The 18239-nt window shown below is 44.4% G+C and overlaps 1 protein-coding gene across 3 annotated transcripts in view; it reads right to left on the bottom strand.

The window, feature by feature from the left end:
- MRPS5 (mitochondrial ribosomal protein S5) overlaps positions 1–18239 on the bottom strand; it is a 128966-nt gene that overhangs the window by 32381 nt on the left and 78346 nt on the right. For all 3 annotated transcript variants that reach the window (XM_050951470.1, XM_050951468.1, XM_050951469.1), the window contains one exon: positions 16421–16483. In XM_050951470.1, the coding sequence (XP_050807427.1) occupies positions 16421–16483 (63 nt within the window). The remainder of the gene's footprint in view (positions 1–16420; positions 16484–18239) is intronic.

The raw sequence follows: 18239 nt of genomic DNA, 5'->3' as shown, positions 1-18239 counted from the left end.
AATAGAATGGGTAATCATTAAGTGATCCATTCCCTGTTGCACATTCCCAGCTTGTGGCAAACACAGGCTAGTGACGCCATCCCACCCCATCCTGGTTAATAACCATTGATGGACCTATCCTTCATTAATTTATCTAGTTCTTTGAACCCTGTTATACTTTTGTCCTTCACAACATCCTCTGGCAAGAAGTTCCACAGGTTGACTGTGCGTTGTATGAAGAAATACTTCCTTTTGTTTGTTTTAAACCTGCTGCCTATTAATTTCATTTGGTGATCCCTAGTTCTTGTGTAATGAGAAGGTGCAAATAATACTTATTTACTTTCTCCACACCAGTCATGATTTTATAGACCTCTATCATATCCCCGTTTAGTCCTCTCTTTTCCAAGCTGAGGAGTCCCAGTCTTATTTGTTCCAGATCCCTAATCATTTTTGATGCCCTTTTCTGAACCTTTTCCAATTCCAATATATCTTTTTTGAGATGGGGTGACCACATCTGCACACAGTATTCAAGATGTGGGCATACCAAGGATTTATAGAGGCAATATGGTATTTTCTGTGTTATTATCTATCCCTTTTTTAATGATTGCCAACGTTCTGTTCGCTTTTTTTAATGCCACTGCACATTGAGTGGATGTCTTCAGAGAACTATCCACAATGACTCCAAGATCTCTTTCTTGAGTGGGAACAGCTAATTTAGACTCCATCATTTTACATGTATAATTGGGATTATGTTTTAAAATGTGCATTACTTTGTATTTATCAACACTGAATTTCATCTGCCATTTTGTTGCCTAGCCACCCAGTGGAGATCCTTTCGTAGTTCTTCACAGACTGCCTGGGACTTAATTATCTTGAGTAGTTTTGGATCATCTGCAAATTTTGCCACCTGTTTACCTCTTTTCCAGATCATTTATGAATATGTAGAACAGCACTGGTCCCAGTACAGACCCTGGTGGACACCACTATTTACCTCGCTCCACTACGAAAACTGACCACTTATTCCTACTCTATTCTTGCTATCTTTTAACCAGTTACTGATCCAGGAGAGGATTTTCCCCCATATCCCACGACTGCTCACTTTGCTTAAGAGCCTTTGGTGAGGGACCTTGTCAGAGGGTTTTTGCTGACCCCTTTAAAGAATTCTAGTAGATTTGCAAGGCATTCAAAGAAAAACAAGCTGGGTAGTTGGGTGGATGTAAACTTTGTATTAATTCTATTGCATAATAATAAATGTTTTAGTACTAATTGCAGATGTTTTACTAAAACTTGCTGTATTTTACTGAAAAGTTTTTTCTTTTTTTAAATTTTGTGCTAGTTCACCAGTAAGATCTGTTTCATGTGACCTAGGTCTATAAATCTCTAAAAATCTGTGTGCAATAGATTTAAATATTTTATTTAAAACCTGCAAAGACAGTTCTTATAGATTACTCCACTCTGCGGGACAGTCTTGTTGCTGAGTAAATGGGGGGGGGGGAATCTATTACAATACTGCAGGCTTTACTACATTAACATTTTCTTCTTCTTTTAACCTATAATTGGAGAACAAATTATAATCATCTGACGCTATTCTTCCCGCTGTTTGAGAAAGCGTTGATTTTATGCTCAAAGACAGAATCAAGTTTTCGATACAATTATATCTGAATGGTCTTTGAAAGGTTATAAATCCTTTTCATTTGCTAATGGTCCACAATATTCCATTTCCATGGCTTTGCTTCTTGTCCTTCTCCCACCTTAGTCAAAACACAGTTTTCTGCAGGTTTGCAATGGATGAAAATCAGTCTCGCAATTTACACAATCAACCACAGGCCAAGATTTGTTCCCAATATAAATCGAGCACAAGTATTCCATTTGCAAAGCAGCAGCTCTGTAAGCGTGAGGGAGCGGTGGGCTCGGAGAGCTCCACGTTACGTTATCATAGTTTAATCAGTGGAACCACTTAAAAGCATAGCTTTTACAGGAGTCTACAAACTACTGAACATTTTTCACATGCCACACAAAGATATAAGCTCGTCATAAAACGAAGTCATCTGAAGTTAATTCCTGCTAAGAAAACAAACGTTCAGGGCTCTATCTAATAAAACTCAAGTACAACATGTTAATGGAATAAACTGTTACATTCTCTGGGTAACTAACCAAATACAGATCAGAAGGTAAGAAAATACTGGCACCCTCAAATATAACTTAAATGAATTTTTTAAAGCAAAGTTTGCATTTACATTTTAACTGTCTCCATAATAAAAAGTTCTCTTTAACCAGAAACTTTTGATTGTCTAATATTTACTATTAGGCTATGAGAATTAGATGTTACGTATACGTTATAACAAATTACAGTTATGAAGGTAGGTTAGCTAAGGAAAGCAAGAAGTTAAGAAGAGAAAAAACTAATATACTCAAAAAAATACTGAGCTTAGTTTTACAAATTCTGTACTAAAAATCTCAAAATCTTTGTCTTTTGTGACCATTTATTGAGAGAAATCCTGTAAATTAATGGGGAAGGAGTTTATAAAGTACCTCATCAATTTTAATACTGCAAAACAAGAGGCTTCAGGACACAGAAATAGGAGCTAGAGTGCTGTTACCAAGTCAGGAGAAAAGAAACCTTAGCGGAAGATGAATCTGTATATGCCTTGCCTCATGGCATTGTTATTACAGTGGAGGTTTTGAAGTGTTGTAACTTCTCCTGTATAGTAAAGATTGCCATAGGATACTGTTATAGTGCTTCATGGCCATATTACTGCATTTTACAAATTATTTGGCATTTTGCCTGTGCAGTTAATCTTACAAATTAGCTTACAAATCATGCACCTACTTCACCGTGACTATTTCTGTAGTTTACAATCATGACTGTTTTAATGGGGAAGACAGCTTACTCTGTTACAGCTTTGGATTTAGCTTCTGTAATGCTAAGCACGGGTTGAGGTAGCATATGAATAGTAGGACTTTAAACATTTATAGACCCCCCCAGATACCATTAGCTAATATGGCCAAGGAACCGGCATAGACATGGGATTTGTAAAACTGATTTACAACAACATTCTGACAATTTAACTATATATACACACATTTATATTTTAAATGTTAAATTAGAATTATACTTCTAATTTAATCCCAAATAGAGTTTGTCCAGAACATAGTAGTCACTAGTATGAATATTCCATGCAGCGTTGAAAATGCTTCAAGAAATGTGTGACCTAGACCAATCAGTTAAAAAACAGGAAGAGGAGTTTGTTTTCTCTAGCAAAGAATACTTGAATATGTATGAATGTTTTGTGCAATTAGAACTGCTGACACAATACAAAGCAAAGATATAACACAAAGCATATTGTATAGAAAAAAAAAATCAACAAATGCTATAACTGGATGAGAAAGAAAATGAAATCTTGTGTATTCTAAAAATAATCAAAGAGCAGTAAATGTCCTTTTAGGTAACGTTTCAGAGCAAAGAATGGATACTGTATTGCTAGAGTAGTAATGAAATCAAACACTTGTGTACTGCAACAAGCGACACTGTCTGACAGCTAAGGGAATACTATAGAAGTTGCCTGGCTGTGCATACTCACATTCCTTCCAGGATGCTATGTCACACGGACAGGCTAAATATAAGAGAAACATTCTGTAATCTTTGTCTGTCTTCTACTGCCCTAGAGACACAAAATCAGAGCTCGTTTTCATAAGCTGGATGCTAAAACATTTCTTCATCAAGTTTTTATTTCTGGTATATTTTCTACTCTGTAAATTGCCAATAAATGCCATTTTTGCTTACTATAAACAGAATACAGCTTTGATTTTTATAACCGGATATAGAATTCTTCTAGAGAAGTGTTATGGAAGGACTGGTAGGTACCATTCTGGGGTCAGGAGGAAGGCCAAATGATCTAAAGGCACAAAGCATTATTATGGATTCCTGATCTCATCCTATTGGGAAAGAACAGGCTATACAGTTTAATGTGGGACACAGGCAGAAGTATACATTTAGGGGGAGGTTTTTAAGGACACAAATGGGAATATGGCATCCATCTCCCCCTTACAAACATACGTACACAGAACAAAAACCATACAGCTACATTTCCTGCTATAAGCATGATCAGTCAGGGGTTCTCATATATACGAAGAATGGGGAGAGACTACTGGGCAGGGTGTCAGTCAGAGGTTAAACTACTGGAGGACCATTTCTCAAGAATCGTTAGATGGAGAAAAGGCTAGGCTTTGCATAACACAGGAGGACATCTGAGACAGCTTGGGGCTGACAGCCAATGCATGAAAAGCAGTGTCCACGTGGACACTGCATTGCTCCAGCTACACTGACAGAAAGTGCTATGCTGCTCGTGGAAGTGGAGTTATAGTGTTGGTGTAGAGTGCCACTAACTTCGGAGGAAGCAGCATTGTATGTAGACACTCACATAATTAGGTCGCTGTAAGCTGCCTTATGTTGACCTAACTCTGTAGTGCAGACCAAGCCTGACTGTAAAAGATAAAACAGGGTCACAAGAGAATTTTTCAGCTCTGCTGTTTGAACTCTTACAGGGCCAGAGACTTTAAATTGAACCGAGAGGTCACCCAGGTTTATCCCTGGATTTGCCCTGAAAGTCATTTCAAATTGACAGATCATTACAAATCTGTCACTCCTAGGATTTGGATCACAACTCATTTGTGTGTACGTGTTCGCTCTTTGTAAAGAATACTTCTTTTTCCTAGTTAATAAACCTTTAGCTAGTTTATTGCAGGACTGTCTACAGGCGCTGTCTTTGGTGTGAGATCTGGGGTACCAACTAACCTGGGGGAAATGACTGGTCTCTTGGGACTAGAACCTGAGTGCGGGGTGATTTTTGATGTAAGTGATCATTTATCACTAAGTCCAGCTTGCCTGGGTGGCAAGACAGACTGGAGAGTCTAAGGAGACTGTTTGACTCCAGGGTAAGACTGCTATAGTGATCCGGAAGTTCCCATTTGTTACTGGCTTGGTGAAATCTAATTACAGAACACATCACCAGTTTGGGGTGTCAGTCCTGTTTCTGACAGTCTGCCCTGAGATAGGCACTCGTAGCTGTGAGCCACTCCAGACAGCATGACAGAGATAAGGAAGGAATGTCTTGTTTTGTTTCTCATAGGGAGAATCTAATTGTTTCAAATGAGAGCTTTACACTGATATTTTACATTAATAACAGCATTTGTTCATAACAGTTTGCTCAAGTGTATACTTCAGTAGCATTACCGCTGGTCTTTGGATATTTTTGCTTTAAAACACTGCAAAGGCTATTGAGATTTCTTTGCACTGACTAGCCTGGAACACTACAGGGAAAATTTTACTTATTTATTTATAAACTTATAGCCTCATTCAATTCAATGGAGCTGTAGGAATCTAAATGCAGGGGATGATTTGACTCTGTATCTGCTGCTTTCTAAATAATATTCTAACCCACATCAAGATTTCACTTTCACATTAACAGAAGTCTAACTGAAAAAATAAGCATTTTTCACCCTAGAAAAGTAGTATAGGATTCACATTAATATTTAGATGCTAACAGAATGCATGGTATGCTAATAACTTCATATATTAGTAACTGTTGTAAGATGACAGTACAGAACAAACATGTAAAGCAACAAAATCAAATGGTCCTTGCAAAGCTTCAGCGTACCAGCCTACTAAAATATTGTTAATCTGTGAATATTGAAATAAGTGAACACAATGGGCAGTATTTCTGGACTACTGCAGCCTCTGGCTTACTGTGAACCAATCCCTAAGTGATTTCTACTACACAGGAAACATAACAACCCTTGAGAACACATTGTTAGTTGGAAACTTATTGCTATCATGAAATTGGGGTTATAAACAAAGAGGGGACCATATAGCTGTATTTGTATCCCTACTGCCTATTACAGTTAGAGCACTGATTAGTCACTCAGCAGTAGTCTAAACCTGTCCTCTGTGAACGTGATTTCCTTTACTGACTGTATTTGTTCACCTCTGAGAGCAGTCATAAACAACTCATAAATTATGTCCTTCCAGATGAAGTCAGGTCTATGCTGGAAACTATAAATTTGGCCTTTACTGCCAACTTATGACATAATGAATGTTTGTTTTTAAAATAGAAAGTACTTAGAATATAAAACTAAATATGTTGAAAATAAACCACAATAAGCTGAATGGCTGCATGTTAAAATGCTAAGAGTTTAAACCAGTCTCTCCTAAAGATATCTGTGTTACAGTCTATGTTAGTGAGACATCAGAACATATGGCTGGAGTGCATCCAGACATGGTCAGGGGTTGGTATAAGTACACTAGGTCTGGGAATTAGGTAAGTCATTAGAAAGAATGGTTACCCACCCTACAATAAAACTGTGGTTCTTCAAAGTGCTGCAGGCAGCGTGGATCCTGTAGCAGGTGTGCACACACCTCGTGAACGCGGTATCAGAGTCTTCTGAATAGCAGTGCATGTCTGGCTGTACATGGCCTGTGCCTCCTGGTGGAGGGCAGGCCTCTCCTTCAGCTCCCTTGCAGACTGAAGCCCGGTTAGCTGAGGACTCAAAGCGGGAATAGAGGGCAGGTTGTGGGATCTACACTGACAACTACATCTTGCAGCTCTCGTAGGGTAAGCAACGTTTTTTTCCTTCCAGCATGCGTGAGCATGGCTCTCCAAAGGGTCTCAGAGTTCCATCTGAATCAGTCAGCTAAAAGAAAGGGGCAAGGCAGCTCCAGAGGCGGTGGCAGCTTTCGCCAGCACTGCCATCATCTCCACTGCCCCTGTGAGGGCACAGGGTGTACAGTGGAGGACAGTGACAATAGGTGGCCTCTGGCGTACCGGGGTCTCTCCTGGGTCAGTATTTGGGCCGTCAGCCCCAGCACTAAGGTGATGTCCTCTGGATCTGCTTGGTTTATGTGGTTTCTGATGAGGAAGTCGGTATTCCTAAACACCTAAGACTGGCACAGCCCTTGAGTCTTTCAGCGAATGGAGAGCTTTGTCTGTTCTCCTGCTAAAGATCTCCCCATCCCTTCAAAGGGCAGATCCTCTCTGGTGGCTTGAACTGCCGTTAATATGCTGGACATTAGAACCCATGATCTTGCCTCATCATGACAGACATGGGCACTGACCTCACAGCTGTGTTGGACAATGGTCATGATTTTAGTGACTATCTGGCCCACTCATGGTATTTTTTAGTTTCTCTCTGTTCTCCTGTGGGATCAGAGACAGGAAGGGAGAGACCCTTACCCAACTGAGGAAGTTGTTTTGCAAACAAGGCCTGGTAGTTTGCAACCCGGCGCGGCAGAGAGGCAGGGGAGAATGCTTTGTTCCCAAAGAGGTCTTTACCCTTAGCCATGCCGTTTGCAGACTTTGATTTCTCTTGCACTGATGATACCACTGGGGATCCTGGGTTTGAGTGGGCCTAGAAATGTTCAAAGTCCTTTACGACACTTGATATCTCTTTTCCACTCATTGAGAGTCAAGGATCTCTGAAATACGGGACAGGAGATTTTGGAATGCCTTGAGTTCATCGGTGCTCAGCGTAGGGGCTGGTGCCACTGCCTTGTCCGGCAATGTGGCTGGGTCCTCAGGAGGAGATTGGGGTTGCGGCTGTCTTCTGCTTCTGTGGAGCAATGGCTGGCTCCTGTGTGGGTGGCCTTGCTAACGATGCCCCTGGAGAACAGGGTCTCCTCCTTGTCCGGGATGTGCAAAAGGCAATCTGCTCCAGGACACCTGCACCAATGGTCCCTAGTAAGACCAATATGGCCAAAGAAGCATACTGTGGGGTACTGGCCTGGTTGAGGCTGTGGCTGGCCCAGTGCAAATCTCACCTTATCTACTGAAGGGCCCTTGTTTAGAGCCCTGCAGTACTCTCCTTGGGGGTCACCCTTTAGCGGTAGGGGAGAGGGACTCCCACTTGATGCTGGTGAGGAGGAGTAGGGTGGCAGGGTGAAGAGGAGCATGTCACTGCAAATTCTAGTGTCAGAAAGTGACACAGACTCAGTGCTCGCCCCACTCTGGTGCAGAGGATGTCCCCTCCAGAGACCGATTCCTCCACAGACAGCTCCTTGGCACTGGGCTGGATTTGGCCCTCTTTTTTTGGAACCATTCTAGTGTTGATGGAGCGTCTCAGATGTTTTGTTCTTCGGAGAAGCAGTGTTTTGTACCCTTCTTATTAGATGATTCTGCATGGTCTTTACGCTGTCTGGCTTGGCCTCTCGGCATCAGTCTTTCCATCATGGGCATAGGTGATGTACCTACAGTTGGGGCTTTGTTGATGACCCTTTTGCTGCTTTTTCCTCCCTGATCCCAGGATAGGGTGTATGTTCCAGGGAATGCAGGTGGATGCTCATTCTAAGCTCTACTTTTGTGCTTGCTATTTCCTCTGGATCCAAAGTGACTCACATGGATTGTTATAGCAGGTGTAACTTGAGCTGAGTGTCCCTGGATGTGTGGGTCTGTAATAACCTTAGTCCCAGATTTGGACCTTAGCGTCCAAAATATGGGGGTTAGCATGAAAACCTCCAAGCTTAGTTACCAGCTTGGACCTGGTACCTGCTGCCACCACCCAAAAAATTAGAGTGTTTTGGGGCACTCTGGTCCCCCTGAAAAACCTTTCCTGGGGACCCCAAGACCCAAATCCCTTGAGTCTCACAACAAAGGGAAATAATCCTTTTTCCCTTCCCCCCTCCAGGTGCTCCTGGAGAGATACACAGACACAAGCTCTGTGAAACTACACAGAGAGACTCCCCCTCTCTGTTCCCAATCCTGAAAACAAAAAGTACTTTCCTATTCCCCCAGAGGGAATGCAAAATCAGGCTAGCGATCCAACACACAAATCTCCCCTTGATTTCTTCCTCCCACCAATTCCCTGGTGAGTACAGACTCAATTTCCCTGAAGTAAAGAAAAACTCCAACAGGTCTTAAAAGAAAGCTTTATATAAAAAGAAAGAAAAATAAGTACAAATGTTCTCTCTGTATTAGATGATACAACACAGGGTCAATTGCTTAAAAGAATATTGAATAAACAGCCTTATTCAAAAAGAATACAAATCAAAGCACTCCAGCACTTATATTCATGCAAATACCAAAGAAAAGAAACCATAGAACTTACTATCTGATCTCTCTGTCCTTACACTTAGAAACAGAAGACTAGAAAGTAGAACTACTTCTCCAAAGCTCAGAGAAAGCAGGCAGCCAGAAAACAAAGACCTTAGACACTCAATTCCCTCCACCCAAAGTTGAAAAAATCCGGTTTCCTGATTGGTCCTCTGGTCAGGTGCTTCAGGTGAAAGAGACATTAACCCTTAGCTATCTGTTTATGACACGCCCCCCAAATTGCAGACAGTGGGGAAGCTCACTGGCGGCGATTTCCTTCTAGAACTTGAAAATAAACAGATTAATACAACACATACACCTTTACATATACTCCTAAGTATATAACTAACAGACTTCTACATTTTAAGAACACTTTTTAACTACTGAATTCTGGGAAACTTTCACGGGAGAGTGCATCAGCTACTTTGTTAGAAGCTCCTGTGATGTGTTGAATTTCAAAATCAAAATCTTGGAGAGCTAAACTCCAACGAAGAAGTTTCTTGTTGTTCCCCTTGGCAGTATGAAGCCACTTTAGTGCAGCATGGTCAGTTTGTAGTTGGAACCGCCGTCCCCAAACATATGGGCGTAGCTTTTCCAGGGCGTACACAATGGCATAGCATTCCTTTTCACTGACTGACCAGTGACTTTCCCTCTCAGACAGTTTCTTGCTGAGAAACACGACAGGATGGAAGTTGTGATCTGTTGCTTCCTGCATGAGCACTGCTCCTATACCACGCTCAGATGCATCTGTTGTTACTAGGAATGGCTTGTCAAAGTCCGGGGCCCTGAGCACAGGGTCAGACATGAACGTTGCCTTAAGTTGGGTAAAGGCCTTTTGACACTCATCAGTCCACTTAACTGCATTTGGCTGGGTCTTTTTGGTCAGGTCGGTCAGTGGGGCAGCGATTTGGCTGTAGTGTGGTACAAATCGCCTGTAGTATCCGGCCAAGCCTAAGAAGGATTGGACCTGCTTCTTTGACCTTGGGACAGGCCACTTTTGGATAGCATCCACCTTGGCCTGTAGGGGGTTTATGGTTCCTCGACCCACCTGGTGCCCCAGGTAAGTCACTCTGTTTTGGCCTATTTGACACTTTTTGGCCTTAACAGTTAGTCCGGCCTGCCTGATGCGCTCAAAGACCTTTTCCAGGTGTAGTAGGTGTTCGGGCCAGGAGTCTGAAAAAATGGCCACATCATCGAGGTAGGCAACTGCAAATTCTCCCAGTCCAGCTAGTAGACCATCTACCAGCCTCTGGAAGGTGGCGGGTGCATTTCGAAGGCCGAAAGGAAGGACATTGAATTCATACACACCCGCATGGGTGACGAATGCTGACCTCTCCTTGGCAGGTTCATCTAGTGGTACTTGCCAGTACCCCTTGGTTAAGTCTATTGTAGAGATGAAATGGGCACGTCCCAACTTTTCCAATAGCTCATCGGTACGTGGCATTGGATAGTTGTCCGGACGAGTTACAGCATTTAGCTTATGGTAGTCCACGCAAAAGCGTATTTCCCCATCTGGTTTGGGTACCAGAACCACTGGAGATGCCCATGCACTGGTAGATGAGCGGATTATACCCATCTGTAGCATGTTCTGGATCTCCCGTTCTATAGCGGCTTGGGCATGAGGAGACACTCGGTAGGGTGGGGTTCTGATTGGGTGAGCATTACCTGTATCAATGGAGTGGTATGCCCGTTCAGTCCGTCCTGGGGTGGCTGAGAACAGTGGGGCGAAGCTAGTGCACAGCTCCTTGATTTGTTGCCGCTGCAGACGTTCCAGGGTGGTTGAGAGGTTGACCTCTTCCACGCCACCGTCTTTTTTCCCGTCGTAGTAGACACCGTCAGGCCACTCAGCATCATCTCCCTGGACTGTAAACTGACAAACCTGTAAGTCTCTGGAATAGAAAGGCTTGAGAGAATTAACATGGTACACTTTAGGCTTTAGTGAGGAATTGGGAAATGCTATGAGGTAGTTTACAGCTCCCAGGCGCTCTTGGACCGTGAAGGGCCCTTCCCATGATGCTTCCATCTTATGGGCCTGTTGCGCCTTCAAGACCATAACCTGGTCTCCTACCTTGAAGGACCGATCTCTGGCATGTCTGTCATACCAGGCCTTTTGTTCTTCTTGAGCATCCTTTAGGTTCTCTTTAGCAAGGGCTAAAGAGTGTCGGAGGGTGCTTTGTAGGTTGCTTACAAAGTCCAGAATGTTAGTTCCTGGAGAAGGCGTAAACCCCTCCCATTGCTGCTTCACCAACTGTAATGGCCCCTTAACCTCGTGACCATACACAAGTTCAAATGGTGAAAACCCTAAACTGGGATGTGGTACAGCCCTGTAGGCAAACAGCAACTGCTGCAACACTAGGTCCCAATTATTGGAGAATTCGTTGATGAATTTTCGTATCATGGCCCCCAAAGTTCCATTGAACCTTTCCACCAGGCCATTGGTTTGATGGTGGTACGGGGTGGCAACCAAGTGATTCACCCCATGAGTTTCCCACAGTTTTTCCATGGTCCCTGCCAGGAAATTAGACCCTGAATCTGTAAGGATGTCAGAGGGCCAACCTACCCTGGCAAAGATGTCTGTTAGGGCCAGGCACACAGTGTTAGCCCTGGTGTTGCCTAGAGCGACTGCTTCTGGCCATCGGGTAGCAAAGTCCACTAAAGTCAGTACGTACTGCTTTCCTCTGGGCGTCTTTTTTGGGAAAGGGCCCAGAATATCCACAGCTACTCGCTGAAATGGGACCTCAATTATGGGGAGTGGCTGGAGAGGGGCCTTGACCTGGTCTTGAGGCTTTCCCACTCTTTGGCATACCTCACAAGACAGGACATACTTGGCAACGTCCTTGCCCATCCCCTCCCAGTGGAAGGACTTCCCCAACCGGTCCTTGGTTCTGTTCACCCCAGCATGGCCACTGGGATGATCATGGGCTAAGCTTAAGAGCTTCCCCCGGTACTTAGTTGGAACCACCAACTGTTTTTGCGGCTGCCATTCTTCCCGGTGTCCACCAGAAAGAATTTCCTTGTACAAAAGTCCTTGGTCTATAACAAACCGGGATCGATTAGAAGAGCTGAGAGGCGGTGGGGTGCTCCGTGCCGCTGCCCAAGCTTTCTGAAGGCTGTCATCCGCTTCCTGCTCAGCCTGGAACTGTTCCCTTGAGGCTGGGGTCACCAGTTCTTCCTCAGACTGTGGACTTGGGCTTGGTCCCTCTGGAAGCGATGTAGGTGATGGGGTTGTTTCCGTTGCTGGTGTACCGCTCTCCGCTGGTGCACCTGAGGGTATTTCAGGCTCTGGCTGAGCCTTTTGGGTATGGCTGTCTTGTGCTTCTGCCAGTTTTGGCTCGCTGGCGCCCTCTGGCGTTGAGTTTGAAGATGTAGTTGCACTTGCTGGTGCTGGTTGCTGTTCCAGTTCCGGGCCTGGGACTGGAGATGCTGTGGCTGTTTCAGTGGTAGGCATGGAATCCGGGTCCACTACCTCTGTCTGGGTCTCTGGTAACACAGACGGGGCCTCTGTGGACGGTTCAGGAACAGGAATGGGTCTGGAAGCTTGCCTGGTTTGGCTACGTGTAACCATTCCCACTCTCTTGGCCCGCCTCACCTGGTTGGCCAAGTCTTCCCCCAGTAGCATGGGGATAGGATAATTGTCATAGACTGCAAAAGTCCACATTCCTGACCAGCCTTTGTACTGGACAGGCAGTTGAGCTGTAGGCAAGTCTACAGCTTGTGACATGAAGGGGTAAATTGTAACTTTGGCCTTTGGGTTGATGAATTTGGGGTCAACGAAGGATTGGTGGATAGCTGACACTTGTGCCCCCGTGTCTCTCCACGCAGTAACCTTCTTTCCGCCCACTCTCAAATTTTCCCTTCGCTCCAAGGGTATTTGAGAGGCATCCGGGCCTGGGGATCTTTGGTGTGATGGTGGTGTAATGAATTGCACTCGCATGGTGTTCTTGGGACACTTGGCCTTGATATGTCCCAGTTCATTACACTTAAAGCATCTTCCATCTGATGGGTCACTGGGCCGAGGTGAGTTACTGGAGACTGGTGAGGTTGAAGGGTAGGGTATCTGTGGCTTTACTTGGGTGGTATGTGGGGTCTTTGGCTGTCCTCGGTTGTAGGGTTTATGGTCTGTGTGCCCCCTGGGGTAATCGTTCCCCTTGACAGTAGCTTTCTTGCTTTCTGCCAGTTCCATCCATTTGGCTCCAATCTCCCCCGCCTCAGCGATATTCTTGGGGTTTCCATCTTGTATGTACCGCGTGATGTCTTCAGGAACACCATCCAAGAACTGCTCCATTTGTATGAGGAGGTTCAGTTCTTCCAAGGTTTGAATGTTGTTTCCTGTTAGCCAGGCCTCATAGTTTTTTGCAATGTAGTAGGCGTGTTTGGGAAATGACTCCTCTGGTTTCCACTTTTGGTTTCTGAAACGCCGACGGGCATGATCTGGGGTTATCCCCATCCTGTATCTGGCCTTGGTTTGAAAAAGTTTATAGTCATTCATTTGGTGCTTAGGCATTTTAGCTGCCACCTCTGCTAAAGGTCCACTGAGCTGTGACCTCAATTCTACCATGTACTGGTCTTCGGGAATGCTGTACCCAAGACAGGCTCTTTCAAAATTTTCCAAGAAGGCCTCGGTGTCATCACCTGCCTTGTAGGTGGGAAATTTCCTGTGCTGTGGAGCAATAATGGGCGCCGGGTTGTTAGGGTTGGCTGGCACATGCAGCACAGCTTTTGCCAACTCCAGTTCATGTTTTCTCTGTTTTTCCTTCTCTTCATTCTCTTTTTGTTGTTTTTCCATTTCTTTTTGTTGTTTTTCCATTTCTTTTTGGTGCTTTTCCATTTCTTTTTGGTGCTTTTCCATTTCTCGGCGGTGGGCCACCTCTTCTTCTTCTAGTTTTCTTGTGTGTGCTGCCTCTTGGGCTGCCTGTTCTCTTTGGAAGGCTGCCTCTTTGATCTGTTCTTCTCTTTCTTTCATCTCCATCTCTTTTTGTTTTATTTCCAGTTGTCGCCTGTGTTCAGCTTCTTTGATTTGCTCTTCGGCGTCAATTTTTGCCTTAGAAGTCATGATTCCTGTTTTCTTGTGTTGGAGTGCCCTCCGGTGTTTATCTTCTGCACTGCAGGTTCTCTGTTGCCTCCTGAAGTCTGCCTAGCAACAGTGCCTTTAGCTAATTTTCCTTTTCTCTCTCTAGCTAATGTTCAATGAAGGGAAACCAGAAAAACCACTTTATTTGCATGCCTATAAGTGCTGGTACTTGACTCCTAATGGGAGGGCTATTGCATGACAAAAGACCCTTAACATGCAAGCCACAAACTGCGAGAGAGAGCAGAAAAAAAAATTCTCTCTGGTTCCCTTTTAAAACCAACTGCTTCTCTCTGCTAAAAAGCCCTTAGCAGAGAAAAGAAAAATATAATATTTCTACTGGCTTCTGGATTCTGTCTCCCACCAGCTGCCACTCATGTAATAACCTTAGTCCCAGATTTGGACCTTAGCGTCCAAAATATGGGGGTTAGCATGAAAACCTCCAAGCTTAGTTACCAGCTTGGACCTGGTACCTGCTGCCACCACCCAAAAAATTAGAGTGTTTTGGGGCACTCTGGTCCCCCTGAAAAACCTTTCCTGGGGACCCCAAGACCCAAATCCCTTGAGTCTCACAACAAAGGGAAATAATCCTTTTTCCCTTCCCCCCTCCAGGTGCTCCTGGAGAGATACACAGACACAAGCTCTGTGAAACTACACAGAGAGACTCCCCCTCTCTGTTCCCAATCCTGAAAACAAAAAGTACTTTCCTATTCCCCCAGAGGGAATGCAAATCAGGCTAGCGATCCAACACACAAATCTCCCCTTGATTTCTTCCTCCCACCAATTCCCTGGTGAGTACAGACTCAATTTCCCTGAAGTAAAGAAAAACTCCAACAGGTCTTAAAAGAAAGCTTTATATAAAAAGAAAGAAAAATAAGTACAAATGTTCTCTCTGTATTAGATGATACAACACAGGGTCAATTGCTTAAAAGAATATTGAATAAACAGCCTTATTCAAAAAGAATACAAATCAAAGCACTCCAGCACTTATATTCATGCAAATACCAAAGAAAAGAAACCATAGAACTTACTATCTGATCTCTTTGTCCTTACACTTAGAAACAGAAGACTAGAAAGTAGAACTACTTCTCCAAAGCTCAGAGAAAGCAGGCAGCCAGAAAACAAAGACCTTAGACACTCAATTCCCTCCACCCAAAGTTGAAAAAATCCGGTTTCCTGATTGGTCCTCTGGTCAGGTGCTTCAGGTGAAAGAGACATTAACCCTTAGCTATCTGTTTATGACAGGGTCCCTGAGGACAAGGACAGGTATATGGTCCTTCCCAGGCAGGAGAAGCACTGGCTGTGCCTGCCAGTGAGGGTGATGAGTTCATCTCAAGATGGGCAGGAATCCCGATGGCTGAGACAGCCATGAGATGGGGCAGCCAGCACGAGGCCCCAAACCTGTTGTACGGGGGTACTGGAGAGTTTCTGCTTCTTTGTTTTGGAAACATCCAATGTGCAGAAGAAGAGGGGTGAAGACAAAGCTTCTTGACCAAATTAGTGACAAAAAGGAACAAGTTTTGAAGCTCAAAAGAGAGTATCAGGTTGCACACTCACCAGGTTCTTTCTCACAGTCACGGGCAGTAAGAGGGACCTGAGGAAGGGTCGCAGCCATCCCATCCTTTATGTCCTTGCATGGAAACACAAGGAGCAAGGTGCACGCGTGGCCCGGATGGACACTCCTATTCAAAAGACTCCAATCTCTCATGCACGAGGCACATCCAAATCTCAAAGAACACTTCCGGAGGTGGCTCAGGAGAGCACCCCCTAAGGCAGGAGACAGGGGAGCAAACAACTGTGGTGAGATATTACCAGAGCACAAACCAAGTGGGTAAGGCAAGGAGAGCATATCACCTACACTGGCTCTAATTGTCTTTGTCGCTAATCATTTCCTGGTGGAAAATGGTCCTGAACTCCAGCCAGCATCAGAGCAGCTCCCACACCCAGGTAGCATGGAGGAGATCCTGAGGAAGGTGGAGGGAGAGAAAATTGAAGTAGCTGGGGGAGACAAATTGGGTGCCGAGAGGAGGAAGAGGCAGGGATGGTGGGAGAGAAATTGGACCAGGAGGAGAGGAGACCAAGGATTTAAATATACGATAGTGATATGGCAACGGCTGGTAGTTTTAATGTACGTAATTGGCAACCAACAGCAGTTAAAATATAATGGCTGTATTTTTATGACGGCATTGTATCAAAGAACAATTAACTTCAGTATGTATGTTTTTCCTTTGTCAAAGGAATATGAATGAGCTGGTAAATAATGCTTAGAAGCGCCAAGCCAGTTTTTAATTACCTTTGTTTTGCTTTTTCATCCGGATGGTTGTTCTTTTAAAAGTTGTTGAAATATCATGGTAAACTGAAAATAAAAATAATATTGTTACAGTATATATCTCTAACAATTATTCAGTTCAACTAAATTACAGAATATCAACATATACAGAGTCCAGAACGCTGATAAGGAATTTATAGCTTACTCTCTCTAAGGAATTTTAGCAGATGGGCATATCTAGATAAAATTCTAAAACAAAACGACCTTTTTACAACAGCAAATATTACTGCAATATTACACAGACAGAATCAACAGTCACTTGCAAAATACAGAGAGTTAAGAAGCAGGTTATGATCCCATCCTGCTTTGCACAGTGTTTATATATGGCGCAAACTTACCTCCTTCCTGGGATTTAGGTTCAGTGGTAACAAACAAACCACCTCCCACCCCACCCCACCCAACAAAACAAAAACAAAAACAAAAACCCTCAGCCTAAGATTTCTCTCCAAGCTTGCCTGTTTCTAGGATGTCCCTGCAAGTTATCCACTGTCCCAAGTCCTTACGTTGCTTTATTCCTGAGACACAATCCAAATCCCCTTAGTGCTTGGCTGGAGCTAGCTGGACACGTAGGACCTAACCTCAGGGGATACATCTGCACTGCATTTTAAAATCTGTGGCAGCGAGGATCAGAGCCTGGGTTGACAGACTCGGGTTCGCTGGGCTCATGCTGTGGCACTGAACACAGTTGTGAGAACAGCCAGCTCAGTGCTGAAGCCCAGTGATGAAGGGTGGGTTTCAGAGCCTGAGCTTCACTGTCTACACTGCTGTTTTTAGCGCCGTCCTGCATGCCTGAGTCGGCAGACACGGACTCCAAGACTCGCCATCATGGTCTTAAAACGCAGTGTCAACGTTCCCAGAGCGACTCAGCATCTCCAGGGAAGGTTCTAGTGCTTGGGCTAAGATGGTTCAACGGAAGAGCCCTGTGCTGCTCTGCAGGGTGCTAGAACTGCCAGCAGGTAACATGGCTCCAGACAACATCTGTGGAATTATCACTGGCCTGGAATAAGCTCCATGGGGACCCCCAGAGCTTTATTTTATTGACTTAAAGGGACATGGTTAACTTAACAAAATCACTTCGGTCTGAAATGTTTTTTTAATGATACTGGACACAAACAACACCCGAGATTATTACAACTGAAAGAAAGAGAGTATTCCATATTTTCGTGTTGCTTCCTTTGGACATTCTGCAGTGCTTGATGTATAGTCCTTACTCTTGCTCCCAAGGGCCTTTCACACAACATATTTTGGAGAAAAATATTTCTTACAAGTAAACGTGACTGGAAAACCATAAAAAGAGTGGCAGGATGAGAGGGGGAAAGGAGTTTCAGCTGGATGCTTTTGTACCCGACACTCTTCCCATTCTTATTAACTAGACCATCTAATACACCCTCCAAAACCCTGCTACTCATCTCCATCTGTGACAGGATGATGCACAACTAGGTTTAAGGAACTAACACTGATGTCGGGTGCCAGACTAGTAAGTAGCTCCTGTGTCCTAAAACTCTGGGTGCGACGCCATTGCTGATCCTTTTCCATGATACAGCAAGACCCTTAGTGAAGTCTGCAGAAGGGCAGCTGGCAGGGAGCTACAGGGATCCCCATCCCTCGCAGAGGCTAGGAGCTGTGGGGTACCCCCACTGCCCATGGTGGCTGGGAGCTGGGGGACCTACCGCCTCAGGTAGCGGGGGTACCGTGCAGCTCCCTGCTGCTGTGGGAGGCATCAGGACCCTGTAGCTCCCAGCCCCGGGGATGGAAGTCACGGATTCTGTGACTTCTGCGACCT

The sequence above is a fragment of the Gopherus flavomarginatus genome, chromosome 4 (assembly GCF_025201925.1).
Source record: "Gopherus flavomarginatus isolate rGopFla2 chromosome 4, rGopFla2.mat.asm, whole genome shotgun sequence".
Classification (NCBI taxonomy): Eukaryota; Metazoa; Chordata; order Testudines; family Testudinidae; genus Gopherus; species Gopherus flavomarginatus.
The sequence above is the reverse complement of the archived record's forward strand: the minus strand, read 5'-3'. Positions and strand labels throughout refer to the sequence as shown.